This window comes from Zea mays, chromosome 9 (genome assembly GCF_902167145.1).
Source record: "Zea mays cultivar B73 chromosome 9, Zm-B73-REFERENCE-NAM-5.0, whole genome shotgun sequence".
Lineage (NCBI taxonomy): Eukaryota > Viridiplantae > Streptophyta > Magnoliopsida > Poales > Poaceae > Zea > Zea mays.
The window spans coordinates 16,679,405-16,699,904 of record NC_050104.1 but is presented as its reverse complement, the minus strand read 5'-3'; the positions used below and the strand labels follow the sequence as shown (position 1 = coordinate 16,699,904).

The window sequence follows — 20,500 nt, the reverse complement described above, 5'->3', positions numbered from 1 at the left end:
GTGCGCCCCTTACTGAGAGTGAGCGCACAGATGTTGACGCCTCGTGTTGGCGCCGAGATGACCGTGTCCTTGACCTGATCGAAGTAGAATGTGTCATACCGAGTAGTCGGTCGATGTCGTCCCGCCATTGCTTCATGGCCCCTGGTGAGGCCGTGGAGCTTAGAGGGTGTCGCAACAACTCCCTGGCTACCGATAATGTCCCTGGAGAAGCCCTCGATGGAGTCTGAGATGTCTGCACAGCCGTGTGCTGCCGTGCAACTTGCACAGCAGCAGTGCCTGGCACGGGGCGGTTGGGAACTTGCAGCATGGAGGAAGCGTGAAGACCTTTTGAAGGAGCGGGATCACTTCCTTCAGGAAGTTCGGGACAGACTCTTGCAAGCCCAAGCTTATGCCCGACAATACTATGATGCTCACCACAGGGACCTGGAGTTTGCTGTTGGGGACCGGGTCTGGCTCCGTCTTCTGAATCGCCAAGCTTTGACACTCGTCGACAGGCCCAAAGGGAAATTAGGGCCTCGTTATGCAGGACCTTTCCAAGTGCTCGAAGGCATTGGTACGGTGGCATATCGGCTGCAGCTACCAGCCAGTGTACGGATCCATGATGTCTTCCATGTGGGGCTCCTCAAACCACTTCGCGGGCCTCCTCCAACCACACCCCCAGAGCTTCCTGCAATGGAGAATGGCTGGCTCCTTCCTTCACCACACAAGATACTAAAGGCACAGCTTCAGCGTGGAGTTTGGCATGTCTTGGTACACTGGACTGATTCACCACCAGAAGCCGCGACCTGGGAATCGTTGCAGCAGTTCAAGGCCTCTTACCCGCTGTTTCAGCTCGAGGACGAGCTGTTCCTCGACAGGGGTGGGAGGAGGAGGGGGGGGGGGGAAGAGATGTTATGACAGGGAAAGTCTATAGTAGAAGGGATAAGGCTGTAGAGCCAAAGCATTAGATAAGGCTAAAAGGTAGCCGAGTTGTTATGATAAGTATCAAGAGTCTGTTAGTAGATCCTGTAATTAGGGGAGTCTGTTACCAGGTCGTGTAAATAAATATATCCCCTGGACCCTGTTGAGGGCAGACAAGTTCAATTTAAAAAGAGGAGATTGCCTCCTTGCCGTCTGCTTCCTGTTCTTCCACTTTCCAGATCCCACGCCGGCGACAACACGGCGTCAGCTCGCCGGGCTCCCAAGCCCAGCTCCCGTCCATCCCCCTCATGTAATCTAAGGAATCAGACAGGTCATAACAGATTATGCCAGTAATAAATTGTATATAACTGAAAAATGTAAATATGTTTAAGAAGCCATAATTGGCTGAGTTTTTTTTCGCAAAAGAAGCAGTTCTGTAATATGCTTGTCCAGCTGTCACATTGTGTTCCAAATCAGTAATTCAACATTTTTTTTCTTCTTCTGTGTTCACCTGCCCAGCCTTGCAGGTGTGGGATTATGTATATTTTACATTGTCTTAGTTCCCATTCTTCGACATCTCTTGTCGAATCATGTTTGATACTCAAAATTTGAAGCAACGAAACATTTTATGAACTGCATTTTATGCATGGTTTTGAGTTTAAGGAATCAAACTAACTGCTGCAAATCTCCATTTCTTGTCTTGATGGTTGCAAGACTATATTCCTTCCTGTTGTTGGGCTAGTGGACCCTGACAAGCTAAAGCCTGGTGATCTTGTTGGAGTCAATAAAGATAGCTATCTTATACTAGATACATTGCCATCAGAGTATGATTCACGAGTGAAGGCAATGGAGGTGGATGAAAAGCCCACTAAAGATTATAATGACATTGGAGGTCTTGAAAAGCAGGTATTTAACTGAGGAAATTGACTGAGCAAATTCCATCAGTCTTCTATAAGCTTTAAATAATGCCCTGTTGCTTATCTATTACTTGTATCTTTTGAATCTTTTTTTTTTGAAGGAAATGGCAGGAGCTCTGCCTAATCATTAAAAGGAGATAGTTCAGAAAATACACTATACAGGTCCGAGGACCGAGATAAGACAGACTAGCAAACACAACGTGAGGAGCGCTCCCAACAGACCCGCACAAATCCGCGAAACCACTACAACAACCATAATACTGGAGGAACATGGCTCTCTTGAAAGTGCACACGTCCTCTTTAATCTTCAAGGCTAATTGGATAGGGGTGAGGGCGCTGTTTTCGAATATCCTCCGGTTTCTCTCCTTCCAGATGTTCCACAGGGTGTATATCATGAGGCCGTTGAAGTCACGCTTTTGGTTCTTTGGGAGCGGGGAGGATGTAGCTTCCCACCAGTCTTTTATGCTGGAGAAGTGAGTAGGGTCAGCCTGGGCCAGGAGGCTCAAGCCCTCCCAAACTAGAATCTGACGCCACACCGCCCGGGCAAAAGGGCAATGCAAACAGAGGTGGGGGCTAGTCTCCAAGGAACCATTGCAGAGGGAGCAGTTTGGTTGGTGCGGCCAACCCCGAGTGGCCAGATTGTTAGCAGTGAGGAGCTTGTCCTGTAGAAGAATCCAAGCAAAAATCTTGCACTTTTGCTCCGCCCGTGCCCGCCAAACAAAATCAGAATTAATGTGGCTGTACGATCCAATGAATTATGCATTGTAGGCTGATTTTACCGTGAAGACACCGTCGGGGTTCCATTTCCAGGCAATGGAGCCCGGCACCTATGGTTGGAGGTGGAAATCATGGAGTCTAAACCAGAGGGAGACGAATTCCTCGATCTGCACCGTGGAGGTAATCTTGCCTCTCAACGACCTGATCCAATTCCTGTCATTGATCTCAATGGCAACTGACTTGTTCTTTCTTGATACTAGCTCGAAGAGGTGTGGTGCTAGGTTTCTTGGCGCCATGCCATCAAGCCAACTGTCGTGCCAGAATTTGGCTGTCTTGCCATCTCCAACGGTGACAATGGTGGAGGCGCTAAAGAGGAGCCTGTCTGCAAGGTTACAAGGCACATCAAACCCTTTCCAAGGGTGATCCTCTGTCGTCCAGCTCTTCCAAAGCCACCTGAAAGGGAATTAGGCTTACACCTAGTTCCTATATAATTTTGGTGGTTGAATTGCCCAACACAAACAATTGGACTAACTAAGTTTGCCCAAGTGTATAGATTACACAGGTGTAAAAGGTTCACACTCAGCCAATAAAAAGACCAAGTTTTGGATTCAACAAAGGAGCAAAGTGGGAACCGAAGGCCCTCTGGTCTGGGAGCACCGGACTGTCCGGTGTACACCGGACAGTGACCGGTGCACCAGAGGACTCCAACACGAACTCACTACCTTCGGGAATTTCCAGAGGCAACTCCGCTATAATTCACCGGACTGTCCGGTGTACACCGGACAGTGTCCGGTGCGCCAAGGAAGGTCAGCCTCAGGAACTCGCCAGCTTCGGGAAAACTCCAACGGCTAGTCCGCTAAAATTCACCGGACTGTCCGGTGTGCACCGGACTGTCCGGTGCGACTCCGGAGCAACGGCTATCTCCGCGCCAACGGCTCTCTGCTGCGCATTTAATGCGCGCTCTGCGCGCGCAGAGGTCAGGCGCGCCCATACTGGCACACCGGACAGCAAACAGTACGTGTCCGGTGTGCACCGGACACTCAGGCGGGCCCACAAGTCAGAAGCTCCAACGGCTAGAATCCAACGGCAGTGATGACGTGGCAGGTGCACCGGACTGTCCGGTGCGCCATCGAACAGACAGCCTCCCAACGGCCACATTTGGTGGTTGGGGCTATAAATACCCCAACCACCCCACCATTTATTGCATCCAAGTTTTCCACTTCCCAACTACTACAAGAGCTCTAGCATTCAATTCTAGACACACCAAATAGATCAAATCCTCTCCAAATTCCACACAACGCCATAGTGACTAGAGAGAGTGATTTGCTTGTGTTCTTTCGAGCTCTTGCGCTTGGATTGCTTTCTTCTTTCTTGATTCCTTCTTTGCAATCAAACTCACTTGTAATTGAGGCAAGAGACACCAATCTTGTGGTGGTCCTTGTGGGAACTTTGTGTTCTAAGTGATTGAGAAGAGAAAGCTCACTCGATCCGTGGATCGTTTGAGAGAGGGAAGGGTTGAAAGAGACCCGGCCTTTGTGGCCTCCTCAACGGGGAGTAGGTTTGCAAGAACCGAACCTCGGTAAAACAAATCTCCGTGTCTCACTTGCTTATTCGCTTGGGATTTGTTTTGCGCCCTCTCTCACGGACTCGTTTCTTCATTACTAACGCTAACCCGGCTTGTAGTTGTGTTTATATTTGTAAATTTCAGTTTCGCCCTATTCACCCCCCCTCTAGGCGACTATCAATTGGTATCGGAGCCCGGTGCTTCATTAGAGCCTAACCGCTCGAAGTGATGTCGGGAGATCACGCCAAGAAGGAGATGGAGACCGGCGAAAAGCCCACTACAAGCAACGGGAGCACTTCATCGGAAGAGTCCCGCACCAAACGGAGGGAGAAGAAGAAGAGCTCCTCCAACAAAGGGAAGGAGAAGAAATCTTCTTCTCACCACAAAGAGAAGAAGGAAAAATCTTCTTCCTACAAGCCGCATCGGAGTGGGGACAAACAAAAGAGGATGAGGAAAGTGGTCTACTACGAGACCGACACTTCATCAACATCAACCTCCGGCTCCGACGCGCCCTCTGTAACTTCTAAACACCAAGAGCGTAAGAAGTTTAGTAAGATTCCCCTACACTACCCTCGCATTTCTAAACATGCACCTTTACTTTCCGTCCCATTAGGCAAACCACCAACTTTTGATGGTGAAGATTATGCTAGGTGGGTGATTTAATGCGATTTCATCTAACCTCACTCCACAAAAGTATATGGGATGTTGTTGAGTTTGGTGCACAGGTACCATTGGTAGGGGATAAGGACTATGATGAGGATGAGGTGGCCCAAATCGAGCACTTCAACTCTCAAGCGACAACGATACTCTTCGCCTCTTTAAGTAGAGAGGAGTATAACAAAGTACAAGGGTTGAAAAACGCCAAGGAGGTTTGGGATGTGCTCAAAACCGCGCACGAGGGAGATGAGCTCACCAAGATCACCAAGAGGGAAACGATCGAGGGGGAGCTCGGTCGGTTCCGGCTTCGCAAAGGGGAGGAGCCACAACACATGTACAACCGGCTCAAGACCTTGGTGAACCAAGTGCGCAACCTCGGGAGCATAAAGTGGGACAACCACGAGGTGGTTAAGGTTATTCTAAGATCTCTTATTTTCCTTAACCCCACTCAAGTTCAATTAATTCGTGGTAATCCTAGATATACTAAAATGACCCCCGAGGAAGTTATCGGGCATTTTGTAAGTTTTGAGTGCATGATCGAAGGCTCGAGGAAGATCAACGAGCTTGATGATCCATCTACATCCGAAGCTCAACCCGTCGCATTCAAGGCGACGGAGGAAAAGGAGGAGGAGGCTACACCAAGTCGACAACCAATAGACGCCTCCAAGCTCGACAATGAGGAAATGGCGCTCGTCATCAAGAGCTTCCGCCAAATCCTCAAACAAAGGAGGGGGAAAGACTACAAGTCCCGCTCCAAGAAGGTTTGCTACAAATGTGGTAAGCCCGGTCATTTTATTGCTAAATGTCCTATATCAAGTGACAGTGACCGAGGCGACGACAAGAAGGGGAGAAGAAAGGAGAAGAAAAGGTACTACAAGAAGAAGGGCGGCGATGCCCATGTTTGTCGGGAATGGGATTCCGACGAAAGCTCAAGCGACTCCTCCGACGACGAGGACGCCGCCAACATCGCCGTCACCAAGGGACTTCTTTTCCCCAACGTCGGCCACAAGTGCCTCATGGCAAAGGACGGCAAACGGAAGAAGGTTAAATCTAACTCCTCCACTAAATATGAGTCTTCTAGTGATGATAATGCTAGTGATGAGGAGGATAGTTTGCGTTCCCTTTTTGCCAACCTTAACATAGCTCAAAAGGAAAAATTAAATGAATTAGTCAGTGCTATTAATGAAAAGGATGACCTTTTGGATTCCCAAGAGGATTGTCTAATTAAAGAAAACAAGAAACATGTTAAGGTTAAAAAGGCTTATGCTTTAGAAATTGAGAAATGTGAAAAATTATCTAGTGAGCTAAGCACTTGCCGTGAGATGATTGACAACCTTAGACATGAAAATGCTAGTTTAAATGCTAAGGTTGATTCACATGTTTGTAATGTTTCAATTCCCAATCCTAGGGATAATAATGATGATTTGCTTGCTAGGATTGAAGAATTAAACATTTCTCTTGCTAGCCTTAGAATAGAAAATGAAAATTTAATTGCTAAGGCTAAAGATTTTGATGTTTGCAAAGTTTCAATTTCCGATCTTAGAGATAAAAATGATATTCTTCATGCTAAGATTGTTGAACTTAATTCTTGCAAACCATCTACATCTACCATTGAGCATGTCACTATTTGTACTAGATGTAGAGATATTGATGTTAGTGCTATTCATGATCATATGGCTTTAATTAAACAACAAAATGATCATATAGCAAAACTAGATGCTAAAATTGCCGAGCACAACTTAGAAAATGAGAAATTTAAATTTGCTCGTAGTATGCTCTATAGTGGGAGACGCCCTGGCATCAAGGATGGCATTGGCTTCCAAAGGGGAGACAATGTCAAACTTAGTGCCCCTCCTAAAAGATTGTCCAATTTTGTTAAGGGCAAGGCTCCCATGCCTCAGGATAACGAGGGTTACATTTTGTACCCTGCCGGTTATCCCGAGAGCAAAATTAGGAGAATTCACTCTAGGAAGTCTCACTCTGGTCCTAATCATGCTTTTATATATAAGGGTGAGACATCTAGTTCTAGGCAACCAACCCGTGCTAAGTTGCCTAAGAAAACTCCTATTGCATCAAATGAACCTAGTCTTTCATTTAAAACTTTTGATGCATCTTATGTTTTAACTAACAAATCCGGCAAAGTAGTTGCCAAATATGTTGGGGGCAAGTACAAGGGGTCAAAGACTTGTGTTTGGGTACCCAAAGTTCTTGTGTCTAATGCCAAAGGACCCAAAACCATTTGGGTACCTAAAATCAAGAACTAAACTTGTTTTGTAGGTTTATGCATCCGGGGGCTCAAGTTGGATACTCGACAGCGGGTGCACAAACCACATGACAGGGGAGAAAAGGATGTTCTCCTCATATGAGAAAAACCAAGATCCCCAAAGAACGATCACATTCGGGGATGGAAATCAAGGTTTGGTCAAAGGTTTGGGTAAAATTGCTATATCTCCTGACCATTCCATTTCCAATGTTTTTCTTGTTGATTCTTTAGATTACAATTTGCTTTCTGTTTCCCAATTATGTCAAATGGGCTACAACTGTCTTTTTACTGATATTGGTGTCACTGTCTTTAGAAGAAGTGATGATTCAATAGCATTTAAGGGAGTGTTAGAGGGTCGGCTATACTTGGTAGATTTTGATAGAGCTGAACTCGACACTAGCTTAATTGCTAAGACTAACATGGGCTGGCTCTGGCATCGCCGACTAGCACATGTTGGGATGAAGAATCTTCACAAGCTTCTAAAGGGAGAACACATTTTAGGACTAACAAATGTTCATTTTGAGAAAGACAGGATTTGTAGCGTGATAGTCGCCTAGAGGGGGGTGAATAGGGCGAAACTGAAATTTACAAATATAAACACAACTACAAGCCGGGTTAGCGTTAGAAATATAAAACGAGTCCGCGAGAGAGGGTGCAAAACAAATCACAAGCAAATGAAGAGTGTGACACGCGGATTTGTTTTACCGAGGTTCGGTTCTTGCAAACCTACTCCCCGTTGAGGAGGCCACAAAGGCCGGGTCTCTTTCAACCCTTCCCTCTCTCAAACGATCCCACGGATCGAGTGAGCTTTCTCTTCTCAATCACTTGGAACACAAAGTTCCCACAAGGACCACCACAAGTTTGGTGTCTCTTGCCTCAATTACAAGTGAGTTTGATCGCAATGAAAGAATCAAGAAAGAAGAAAGCAATCCAAGCGCAAGAGCTCGAAAGAACACAAGCAAATCACTCTCTCTAGTCACTATGGCGTTGTGTGGAATTTGGAGAGGATTTGATCTCTTTGGTGTGTCTAGAATTGAATGCTAGAGCTCTTGTAGTAGTTGGGAAGTGGAAAACTTGGATGCAATGAATGGTGGGGTGGTTGGGGTATTTATAGCCCCAACCACCAACTTGACCGTTGGTGGAGGCTGTCTGCGCGATGGCGCACCGGACAGTCCGGTGCACACCGGACAGTCCGGTGCCCCCTGCCACGTCACACTGCCGTTGGATTCTGACCGTTGGAGCTTCTGACGTGTGGGCCCGCCTGGGTGTCCGGTGCACACCGGACATCTACTGTTCCTTGTCCGGTGTGCCGGAATGGGCGCGCCTGACATCTGCGCGCGCAGAGCGCGCATTAAATGCGCGGCAGAGAGCCGTTGGCGCGGAGGTAGCCGTTGCTCTGGAGTTGCACCGGACAGTCCGGTGCACACCGGACAGTCCGGTGAATTATAGCGGACTAGCCGTTGGAGTTTCCCGAAGCTGGCGAGTTCCTGAGGCCGACCTCCCTTGGCGCACCGGACACTGTCCGGTGTACACCGGACAGTCCGGTGAATTATAGCGGAGTCGCCTCTGGAAATTCCCGAAGGTGGCGAGTTGGAGCTGGAGTCCTCTGGTGCACCGGACACTGTCCGGTGTACACCGGACAGTCCGATGCTCTCAGACCAGAGGGCCTTCGGTTCCCACTATGCTCCTTTGTTGAATCCAAAACTTGGTCTTTTATTGGCTGAGTGTGAACCTTTTACACCTGTGTAATCTATAAACTTGGGCAAACTTAGTTAGTCCAATTGTTTGTGTTGGACAATTCAACCACCAAAATTAATTAGGGACTAGGTGTAAGCCTAATTCCCTTTCAATCTCCCCCTTTTTGGTGATTGATGCCAACACAAACCAAAGCAAATATAGAAGTGCATAATTGAACTAGTTTGCATAATGTAAGTGTAAAGGTTGCTTGGAATTGAGCCAATATAAATACTTACAAGATATGCATGGATTGTTTCTTTCTTATATAACATTTTGGACCACGTTTGCACCACATGATTTGTTTTTGCAAAATCCTTTTCAAAGTTCTTTTGCAAATAGTCAAAGGTGAATGAATAAGATTTTGCAAAGCATCTTCAAGATTTGAAATTTTCTCCCCCCGTTTCAAATGCTTCTCTTTTGACTAAACAAAACTCCCCCTAAATGAGATCCACCTCTTAGTGTTCAAGAGGGTTTTGATATACCATTTTTGAAATACTACCTCACCCCCTTTTGAACACAATAGGATACCAATTGAAAAATATTCAACACTAAGTTTTTGAAATTGGTGGTGGTGCGGTCCTTTTGCTTTGGGCTCATTTCTCCCCCTTTTTGGCATGAATCGCCAAAAACGGAATCATTAGAGCCCGCGAAGTGCTTTCTTCCCCTTTGGTCATAAATAAATGAGTTAAGATTATACCAAAGACGAAGTCCGGTCCTTTTGCTTTGGGCTCTTACTTTCTCCCCCAAAGACAAAGTCCTTTTGCTTTTGAATTCTCCCCCTAAAGATGGAGAGATGCTTGGAGTGACGGTGAAGTATGAGTTACGGAGTGGAAGCCTTTGTCTTCGCCGAAGACTCCATTTCCTTTTCAATATACTTATGACTTGGTTTGAAATAGACTTGAAAACACATTAGTCAAAGCATATAAAAGAGATATGATCAAAGGTATATAAATGAGCTATGTGTGCAATTTAGCAAAAGAAATTGCGCGAATCAAGAATATTGAGTTCATGCCTAAGTTTGGTAAAAGTTTGTTCATCAAGAGGTTTGGTAAAGATATCGGCTAATTGATCTTTAGTGTTAATGTAAGAAATCTCGATATCTCCCTTTTGTTGGTGATCCCTAAGAAAATGATACCGAATGGCTATGTGCTTAGTGCGGCTATGCTCGACGGGATTGTCGGCCATTTTGATTGCACTCTCATTATCACATAGCAAAGGAACTTTGGTTAATTTGTAACCGTAGTCCCGCAGGGTTTGCCTCATCCAAAGCAATTGCGCGCAACAATGGCCTGCGGCAATATACTCGGCTTCGGCGGTGGAAAGAGCGACCGAATTTTGCTTCTTTGAAGCCCAAGACACCAAGGATCTTCCCAAGAACTGGCAAGTCCCCGATGTGCTCTTCCTATTGATTTTGCACCCCGCCCAATCGGCATCCGAATAACCAATCAAATCAAATGTGGATCCCCGAGGGTACCAAAGCCCAAACTTAGGAGTATAAGCCAAATATCTCAAGATTCGTTTCACGGCCGTAAGGTGAGCTTCCTTAGGGTCGGCTTGGAATCTTGCACACATGCAAACGGAAAGCATAATGTCCGGTCGAGATGCACATAAATAGAGTAATGAACCAATCATCGACCGGTATACCTTTTGATCCACGAACTTACCTCCCGTGTCGAGGTCGAGATGCCCATTTGTTCCCATGGGTGTCTTGATGGGTTTGGCATCCTTCATCCCAAACTTGTTTAGAATATCTTGAGTGTACTTCGTTTGGCTAATGAAGGTGCCCTCTTGGAGTTGCTTTACTTGAAATCCTAAGAAATACTTCAACTCCCCCATCATAGACATCTCGAATTTTTGTGTCATGATCCTACTAAACTCTTCACATGTAGACTCGTTAGTAGACCCAAATATAATATCATCAACATAAATTTGGCATACAAATAAGTCATTTTCAAGAGTTTTAGTAAAGAGTGTAGGATCGGCCTTTCCGACTTTGAATCCATTTGCAATAAGAAAATCTCTAAGGCATTCATACCATGCTCTTGGGGCTTGCTTGAGCCCATAAAGCGCCTTAGAGAGCTTATAGACATGGTTAGGATACTCACTGTCTTCAAAGCCGGGAGGTTGCTCAACATAGACCTCTTCCTTGATTGGTCCATTGAGGAAGGCACTTTTCACGTCCATTTGATAAAGCTTAAAGCCATGGTAAGTAGCATAGGCCAATAATATGCGAATTGACTCAAGCCTAGCTACGGGTGCATAGGTTTCACCGAAATCCAAACCTTCGACTTGAGAGTATCCTTTGGCCACAAGTCGAGCTTTGTTCCTTGTCACCACACCATGCTCATCTTGCTTGTTGCGGAAGACCCATTTGGTTCCTACAACATTTTGATTAGGACGTGGAACTAAATGGCATACCTCATTCCTAGTGAAGTTGTTGAGCTCCTCTTGCATCGCCACCACCCAATCCGAATCTTGTAGTGCTTCCTCTACCCTGTGTGGCTCAATAGAGGAAACAAACGAGTAATGTTCACAAAAATGTGCAACACGAGATCTAGTGGTTACCCCCTTATGAATGTCGCCGAGGATGGTGTCGACGGGGTGATCTCGTTGGATTGCTTGGTGGACTCTTGGGTGTGGCGGTCTTTGTTCCTCATCCTCCTTGTCTTCCTCATTTGCATCTCCCCCTTGATCAATGCCATCATCTTGAGGTGGCTCATTTGCTTGATCTTCTACTTCATCAACTTGAGCCTCATCCTCATTTTGAGTTGGTGGAGATGCTTGCGTGGAGGAGGATGGTTGATCTTGTGCATTTGGCGGCTCTTCGGATTCCTTAGGACACACATCCCCAATGGACATGTTCCTTAGCGCGATGCACGGAGCCTCTCCAATACCTATCTCATCAAGATCCACTTGCTCTACTTGAGAGCCGTTAGTTTCATCAAACACAACGTCACATGAGACTTCAACTAGTCCAGTGGACTTGTTAAAGACCCTATATGCCCTTGTGTTTGAGTCATAACCAAGTAAAAAGCCTTCTACAGTTTTAGGAGCAAATTTAGATTTTCTACCTCTTTTAACAAGAATAAAGCATTTGCTACCAAAAACTCTAAAATATGAAATGTTGGGCTTTTTACCGGTTAGGAGTTCATATGATGTCTTCTTGAGGATTTGGTGTAGATATAACCGGTTGATGGCGTAGCAAGCGGTGTTGACCGCCTCGGCCCAAAACCGATCCGAAGTCTTGTACTCATCAAGCATGGTCCTTGCCATGTCCAATAGAGTTCTATTCTTCCTCTCCACTACACCATTTTGTTGTGGCGTGTAGGGAGAAGAGAACTCATGCTTGATGCCCTCCTCCTCAAGGAAGCCTTCGATTTGAGAGTTCTTGAACTCCGTCCCGTTGTCGCTTCTAATTTTCTTGATCCTTAAGCCGAACTCGTTTTGAGCCCGTCTCAAGAATCCCTTTAAGGTTTCTTGGGTTTGAGATTTTTCCTGTAAAAAGAACACCCAAGTGAAGCGAGAATAATCATCCACAATAACTAGACAGTACTTACTCCCGCCGATGCTTATGTAAGCGATCGGGCCGAATAGATCCATGTGTAGGAGCTCCAGTGGCCTGTCGGTCGTCATTATGTTCTTATGTGGATGATGAGCACCAACTTGCTTTCCTGCCTGGCATGCGCTACAAATCCTGTCTTTCTCAAAATGAACATCTGTTAATCCTAAAATGTGTTCTCCCTTTAGAAGTTTGTGAAGATTCTTCATCCCAACATGTGCTAATCGGCGATGCCAGAGCCAGCCCATGTTAGTCTTAGCAATTAAGCATGTGTCGAGTTCAGCTCTATCAAAATCTACTAAGTATAGCTGACCCTCTAACACACCCTTAAATGCTATTGAATCATTACTTCTTCTAAAGACAATGACACCTACATCAGTGAAAAGACAGTTGTAGCCCATTTGACATAATTGTGAAACTGAAAGCAAATTGTAATCTAAAGAATCTACAAGAAAAACATTGGAAATAGAATGGTCAGGAGATATAGCTATTTTACCAAGACCTTTGACCAAACCTTGATTTCCATCCCCGAATGTGATAGCTCGTTGGGGATCTTGGTTTTTCTCGTATGAGGAGAACATCTTTTTCTCCCCAGTCATGTGGTTCGTGCATCCGCTGTCGAGTATCCAACTTGAGCCCCCGGATGCATAAACCTACAAAACAAGTTTAGTTCTTGACTTTAGGTACCCAAATGGTTTTGGGTCCTTTGGCATTAGACACAAGAACTTTGGGTACCCAAACATAAGTCTTTGACCCCTTGTGTTTGCCCCCAACATACTTGGCAACTACTTTGCCGGATTTGTTAGTTAAAACATAGGATGCATCAAAAGTTTTAAATGAAATGTCATGATCATTTGATGTAATAGGAATTTTCTTAGGCAACTTAGCACGGGTTGGTTGCCTAGAACTAGATGTCTCACCCTTATACATAAAAGCATGATTGGGGCCAGTGTGAGACTTCCTAGAATGAATTTTCCTAATTTTGCTCTCAGGATAACCGGCAGGGTACAAAATGTAACCCTCGTTATCCTGAGGCATGGGAGCTTTGCCCTTAACAAAGTTGGACAATTTCTTAGGAGGGGCATTAAGTTTGACATTGTCTCCCCTTTGGAAGCCAATGCCATCCTTGATGCCAGGGCGTCTCCCATTATAAAGCATACTTCTAGCAAATTTAAATTTTTCATTCTCTAAGTTATGCTCGGCAATTTTAGCATCTAATTTTGCTATATGATCATTTTGTTGTTTAATTAAAGTCATATGATCATGAATAGCATCAATGTTAACATCTCTACATCTAGTACAAACAGAAACATGCTCAACACTAGATGTAGAGGGTTTGCATGAATTAAGTTCAACAATCTTAGCATGCAAGATATCATTATTATCTCTAAGATCGGAAATTGTAACATTGCAAACATCTAGTTCTTTAGCCTTAGCAATTAAATTTTCATTTTCTATTCTAAGGCTAGCAAGAGAAATGTTCAATTCTTCAATCCTAGCGAGCAAATCATCATTATTATCTCTAGGGTTGGGAATTGAAACATTGCAAACATGAGAATCAACCTTGGCTAACAAAATAGCATTTTCATTTCTAAGGTTGTCTATTGTTTCATGGCAAGTGCTTAGCTCACTAGATAATTTTTGACATTTCTCAACTTCTAGAGCATAAGCATTTTTAACCTTAACATGCTTTTTATTTTCCTTGATTAGGAAGTCCTCTTGGGAGTCCAAGAGATCATCCTTCTCATGGATGGCGCTAATTAATTCATTTAATTTTTCCTTTTGTTGCATGTTGAGGTTGGCAAAAAGAGAGCGCAAGTTATCTTCCTCATCACTAGCATTATCATCACTAGAGGATTCATATTTAGTGGAGGATTTAGATTTAACCTTCTTTTTGCCGTCCTTGGCCATGAGACATTTGTGGCCGACATTGGGGAAGAGAAGTCCCTTGGTGACGGCGATGTTGGCGGCGTCCTCGTCGTCGGAGGAGTCGCTAGAGCTTTCGTCGGAGTCCCACTCCCGACAAACATGGGCATCGCCGCCCTTCTTCTTGTAGTACCTTTTCTTCTCCTTTCTTCTCCCCTTCTTGTCGTCGCCTCGGTCACTGTCACTAGATATGGGACATTTAGCAATAAAATGACCGGGCTTACCACATTTGTAGCAAACCTTCTTGGAGCGGGACTTGTAGTCTTTCCCTCTCCTTTGCTTGAGGATTTGGCGGAAGCTCTTGATGACGAGCGCCATTTCCTCATTGTCGAGCTTGGAGGCATCGATTGGTTGCCGACTTGGTGTGGACTCCTCCTTCTTTTCTTCCGTCGCCTTGAATGCGACGGGTTGAGCTTCGGATGTGGTGGGTTCGTCAAGCTCGTTGATCTTCCTCGAGCCTTCGATCATGCACTCAAAACTTACAAAATGCCCGATTACTTCCTCGGGGGTCATTAGTGTATATCTTGGGTTGCCACGAATTAATTGAACTTGAGTAGGGTTAAGGAAAATAAGAGATCTTAGAATAACCTTAACCACCTCGTGGTCATCCCACTTTTTGCTCCCGAGGTTGCGCACTTGGTTCACCAAGGTCTTGAGCCGGTTGTACATGTGTTGTGGCTCTTCCCCTTTGCGAAGCCGGAATCGACCGAGCTCCCCCTCGATCGTCTCCCGCTTGGTGATCTTTGTGAGCTCATCTCCCTCGTGCGCGGTTTTGAGCACATCCCAAACCTCCTTGGCGCTCTTCAACCCTTGAACTTTGTTATACTCCTCTCTACTTAAAGAGGCGAGGAGTATTGTTGTCGCTTGAGAGTTGAAGTGCTCGATTTGGGCCACCTCATCCTCATCATAGTCTTTATCCCCTACCGATGGTACCTGTGCACCAAACTCAACAACATCCCATATACTTTTGTGGAGTGAGGTTAGATGAAATCGCATTAAATCACTCCACCTAGCATAATCTTCACCATCAAAAGTTGGTGGTTTGCCTAATGGGACGGAAAGTAAAGGTGCATGTTTAGAAATGCGAGGGTAGTGTAGGGGGATCTTACTAAACTTCTTACGCTCTTGGCGTTTAGAAGTTACGGAGGGCGCATCGGAGCCGGAGGTCGATGTTGATGAAGTGTCGGTCTCGTAGTAGACCACTTTCCTCATTCTCTTTTGCTTGTCCCCACTCCGATGCGGCTTGTGGGAAGAAGATTTTTCCTTCTTCTCTTTGTGGTGAGAAGAAGATTTCTTCTCCTTCCCTTTGTTGGAGGAGCTCTTCTTCTTCTCCCTCCTCTTGGTGCGGGACTCTTCCGATGAAGTGCTCCCGTGGCTTGTAGTGGGCTTTTCGCCGGTCTCCATCTCCTTCTTGGCGTGATCTCCCGACATCACTTCGAGCGGTTAGGCTCTAATGAAGCACCGGGCTCTGATCCCAATTGATAGTCGCCTAGAGGGGGGGGGGGTGAATAGGGCGAAACTGAAATTTACAAATATAAACACAACTACAAGCCGGGTTAGCGTTAGAAATATAAAACGAGTCCGCGAGAGAGGGTGCAAAACAAATCGCAAGCAAATGAAGAGTGTGACACGCGGATTTGTTTTACCGAGGTTCGGTTCTTGCAAACCTACTCCCCGTTGAGGAGGCCACAAAGGCCGGGTCTCTTTCAACCCTTCCCTCTCTCAAACGATCCCACGGATCGAGTGAGCTTTCTCTTCTCAATCACTTGGAACACAAAGTTCCCACAAGGACCACCACAAGTTTGGTGTCTCTTGCCTCAATTACAAGTGAGTTTGATCGCAATGAAAGAATCAAGAAAGAAGAAAGCAATCCAAGCGCAAGAGCTCGAAAGAACACAAGCAAATCACTCTCTCTAGTCACTATGGCGTTGTGTGGAATTTGGAGAGGATTTGATCTCTTTGGTGTGTCTAGAATTGAATGCTAGAGCTCTTGTAGTAGTTGGGAAGTGGAAAACTTGGATGCAATGAATGGTGGGGTGGTTGGGGTATTTATAGCCCCAACCACCAACTTGACCGTTGGTGGAGGCTGTCTGCGCGATGGCGCACCGGACAGTCCGGTGCACACCGGACAGTCCGGTGCCCCCTGCCACGTCACACTGCCGTTGAATTCTGACCGTTGGAGCTTCTGACGTGTGGGCCCGCCTGGGTGTCCGGTGCACACCGGACATCTACTGTTCCTTGTCCGGTGTGCCGGAATGGGCGCGCCTGACATCTGCGCGCGCAGAGCGCGCATTAAATGCGCGGCAGAGAGCCGTTGGCGCGGAGGTAGCCGTTGCTCCGGAGTTGCACCGGACAGTCCGGTGAATTATAGCGGACTAGCCGTTGGAGTTTCCCGAAGCTGGCGAGTTCCTGAGGCCGACCTCCCTTGGCGCACCGGACACTGTCCGGTGTACACCGGACAGTCCGGTGAATTATAGCGGAGTCGCCTCTGGAAATTCCCGAAGGTGGCGAGTTGGAGCTGGAGTCCTCTGGTGCACCGGACACTGTCCGGTGTACACCGGACAGTCCGGTGCTCTCAGACCAGAGGGCCTTCGGTTCCCACTATGCTCCTTTGTTGAATCCAAAACTTGGTCTTTTATTGGCTGAGTGTGAACCTTTTACACCTGTGTAATCTATAAACTTGGGCAAACTTAGTTAGTCCAATTGTTTGTGTTGGGCAATTCAACCACCAAAATTAATTAGGGACTAGGTGTAAGCCTAATTCCCTTTCATAGCGCATGCCAAGCAGGAAAGCAAGTTGGCACCCATCATCCACATAAGAACATAATGACGACCGACAGGCCACTGGAGCTCCTACACATGGATCTATTCGGCCTGATTGCTTACATAAGCATCGGCGGGAGTAAGTACTGTCTAGTTGTTGTGGATGATTATTCTCGCTTCACTTGGGTGTTCTTTTTACAGGAAAAATCTCAAACCCAAGAGACCTTAAAGGGATTCTTGAGACGGGCTCAAAATGAGTTCGGCTTAAGGATCAAGAAAATAAGAAGCGACAACGGGACGGAGTTCAAAAATTCTCAAGTCGAAGGCTTCCTTGAGGAGGAGGGCATCAAGCATGAGTTCTCTTCTCCCTACACCCCTCAACAAAATGGTGTAGTGGAGAGGAAGAATCGAACTCTACTGGACATGGCAAGGACCATGCTTGATGAGTACAAGACTTCGGATCGGTTTTGGGCTGAGGCGGTCAACACCGCCTGTTACACCATCAACCGGTTATATCTACACCGAATCCTCAAGAAGACATCATATGAACTCCTAACCGGTAAAAAGCCCAACATTTCATATTTTAGAGTCTTTGGTAGCAAATGCTTTATTCTTGTTAAAAGAAGTAGAAAATCTAAATTTGCTCCTAAGACTGTAGAAGGCTTTTTACTTGGTTATGACTCAAACACAAGGGCATATAGGGTCTTTAACAAGTCCATTGGACTAGTTGAAGTCTCATGTGACGTTGTGTTTGATGAAACTAACGGCTCTCAAGTAGAGCAAGTTGATCTTGATGAGATAGGTGATGAAGAGGCTCCGTGCATCGCGCTAAGGAACATGTCCATTGGGGATGTGTGTCCTAAGGAATCCGAAGAGCCTCCAAATGCACAAGATCAACCGTCCTCCTCCATGCAAGCATCTCCACCAACTCAAAATGAGGAAGAGGCTCAAGTTGATGAAGAAGAAGATCAATCAAATGAGCCACCTCAAGATAACGGCATAGATCAAGGGGGAGATGCAAATGATCAAGACAAGGAGGATGAAGAGCAAAGGCCGCCACACCCAAGAGTCCACCAAGCAATTCAACGAGATCACCCCGTCGACACCATCCTCGGCGACATTCATAAGGGGGTAACCACTAGATCTCGTATTGCATTTTTTTGTGAACATTACTCGTTTGTTTCCTCTATTGAGCCACATAGGGTAGAGGAAGCACTTCAAGATTCGGATTGGGTGGTGGCGATGCAAGAGGAGCTCAACAACTTCACTAGGAATGAGGTATGGCATTTAGTTCCACGTCCTAACCAAAATGTTGTAGGAACCAAATGGGTCTTCCGCAACAAGCAAGATGAGCATGGTGTGGTGACAAGGAACAAAGCTCGACTTGTGGCCAAAGGATACTCCCAAGTCGAAGGTTTGGATTTCGGTGAAACCTATGCACCCGTAGCTAGGCTTGAGTCAATTCGCATATTATTAGCCTATGCTACTTACCATGGCTTTAAGCTTTATCAAATGGACGTGAAAAGTGCCTTCCTCAATGGACCAATCAAGGAAGAGGTCTATGTTGAGCAACCTCCCGGCTTTGAAGACAGTGAGTATCCTAACCATGTTTATAAGCTCTCTAAGGCGCTTTATGGGCTCAAGCAAGCCCCAAGAGCATGGTATGAATGCCTTAGAGATTTCCTTATTGCTAATGGCTTCAAAGTCGGTAAGGCCGATCCTACACTCTTTACTAAAACTCTTAATAATGATTTGTTTGTATGCCAAATTTACGTTGATGATATTATATTTGGGTCTACTAATGAATCTACATGTGAAGAGTTTAGTAGGATCATGACACAAAAATTTGAGATGTCTATGATGGGGGAGTTGAAGTATTTTCTAGGATTCCAAGTCAAGCAACTCCAAGAAGGCACCTTCATTAGTCAAACAAAGTATACTCAAGACATTCTAACCAAATTTAGAATGAAGGATGCCAAACCCATCAAGACACCCATGGGAACTAATGGGCATCTCGACCTCGACACGGGAGGTAAGTCCGTAGATCAAAAGGTATACCGGTCGATGATAGGTTCTTTACTCTATTTATGTGCATCTCGACCAGATATTATGCTTTCCGTTTGCATGTGTGCAAGATTCCAATCCGACCCTAAGGAATCCCACCTTACGGCCGTAAAACGAATCTTGAGATATTTGGCTAATACCCCTAAGTTTGGGCTTTGGTATCCTAAGGGATCCACATTTGATTTGATTGGATATTCGGATGCTGATTGGGCGGGGTGCAAAATCAATAGGAAGAGCACATCGGGGACTTGCCAGTTCTTGGGAAGATCCTTGGTGTCTTGGGCTTCAAAGAAGCAAAATTCGGTTGCTCTTTCCACCGCCGAAGCCGAGTACATTGCCGCAGGCCATTGTTGCGCGCAATTGCTTTGGATGAGGCAAACCCTGCGGGACTACGGGTACAAATTAACCAAAGTCCCTTTGCTATGTGATAATGAGAGTGCAATCAAAATAGCCGACAATCCCGTCGAGCATAGCCGCACTAAGCACATAGCCATTCGGTATCACTTTTTAAGGGATCACCAACAAAAGGGAGATATCGAGATTTCTTACATTAATACTAAAGATCAATTAGCCGATATCTTTACCAAGCCTCTTGATGAACAATCTTTTAACAAACTTAGGCATGAGCTCAATATTCTTGATTCTAGGAACTTCTTTTGTTAAAATTGCACACATTGCTCTTTTATATGCCTTTGATCATGTCTCTTTTATATGCTATGACTAACATGTTTTCAAGTCTATTTCAAACCAAGTCATAGGTATATTGAAAGGGAACTGGAGTCTTCGGTGAAGACAAAGGCTTCCACTCCGTTACTCATACTTCGCCATCACTCCAAGCAACTCTCTATTCTTTGGGGAGAAATGAGCATCAAAGAAAAGGTCTTTGTCTTTGGGAGAGAAAGTAAGAGCCCAAGGCAAAAGGACCGGACTTCGTCTTTGGTATAATCTTAATTCACTCATTTATGACCAAAGAGGAAGATAGCACTTCAAGGGCTCTAATGGTTCCGTTTTTGGCGATTCATGCCAAAAAGGGGGAGAAATGAGCCCAAAGCAAAAAGGACCGCACCACCACCAATTTCAAAAACTTAAGTGTTGAATATTTTCAATTGATAGCCTATTGTGTTCAAAAGGGGGGAGAAATTAGTATTTCAAAATGGTATATCAAAACCCTCTTGAACACTAAGAGGAGGATCTCATTTAGGGGGAGTTTTGTTTAATCAAAGGAGAAGCATTTGAAACAGGGGGAGAAAATTTCAAATCTTGAAAATGCTTTGCAAAACTCTTATTCACTACCTTTGACTATTTGCAAAAGAACTTTGAAAAAGATTTACAAAAGAGTTTGCAAAAACAAAACATGTGGTGCAAGCGTGGTCCAAAATGTTATATAAAAGAAACAATCCATGCATATCTTGTAAGTATTTATATTGGCTCAT

General features: G+C 45.4%; 1 protein-coding gene across 1 annotated transcript in view; it reads left to right on the top strand.

The window, feature by feature from the left end:
* Nucleotides 1-20,500, top strand: part of LOC103638008 (26S proteasome regulatory subunit 6A homolog) — a 108,900-nt gene that overhangs the window by 77,774 nt on the left and 10,626 nt on the right. The window contains exon 4 of the mRNA XM_008661008.4: nt 1,615-1,806. Within this exon, the coding sequence (XP_008659230.1) occupies nt 1,615-1,806 (192 nt within the window). The remainder of the gene's footprint in view (nt 1-1,614; nt 1,807-20,500) is intronic.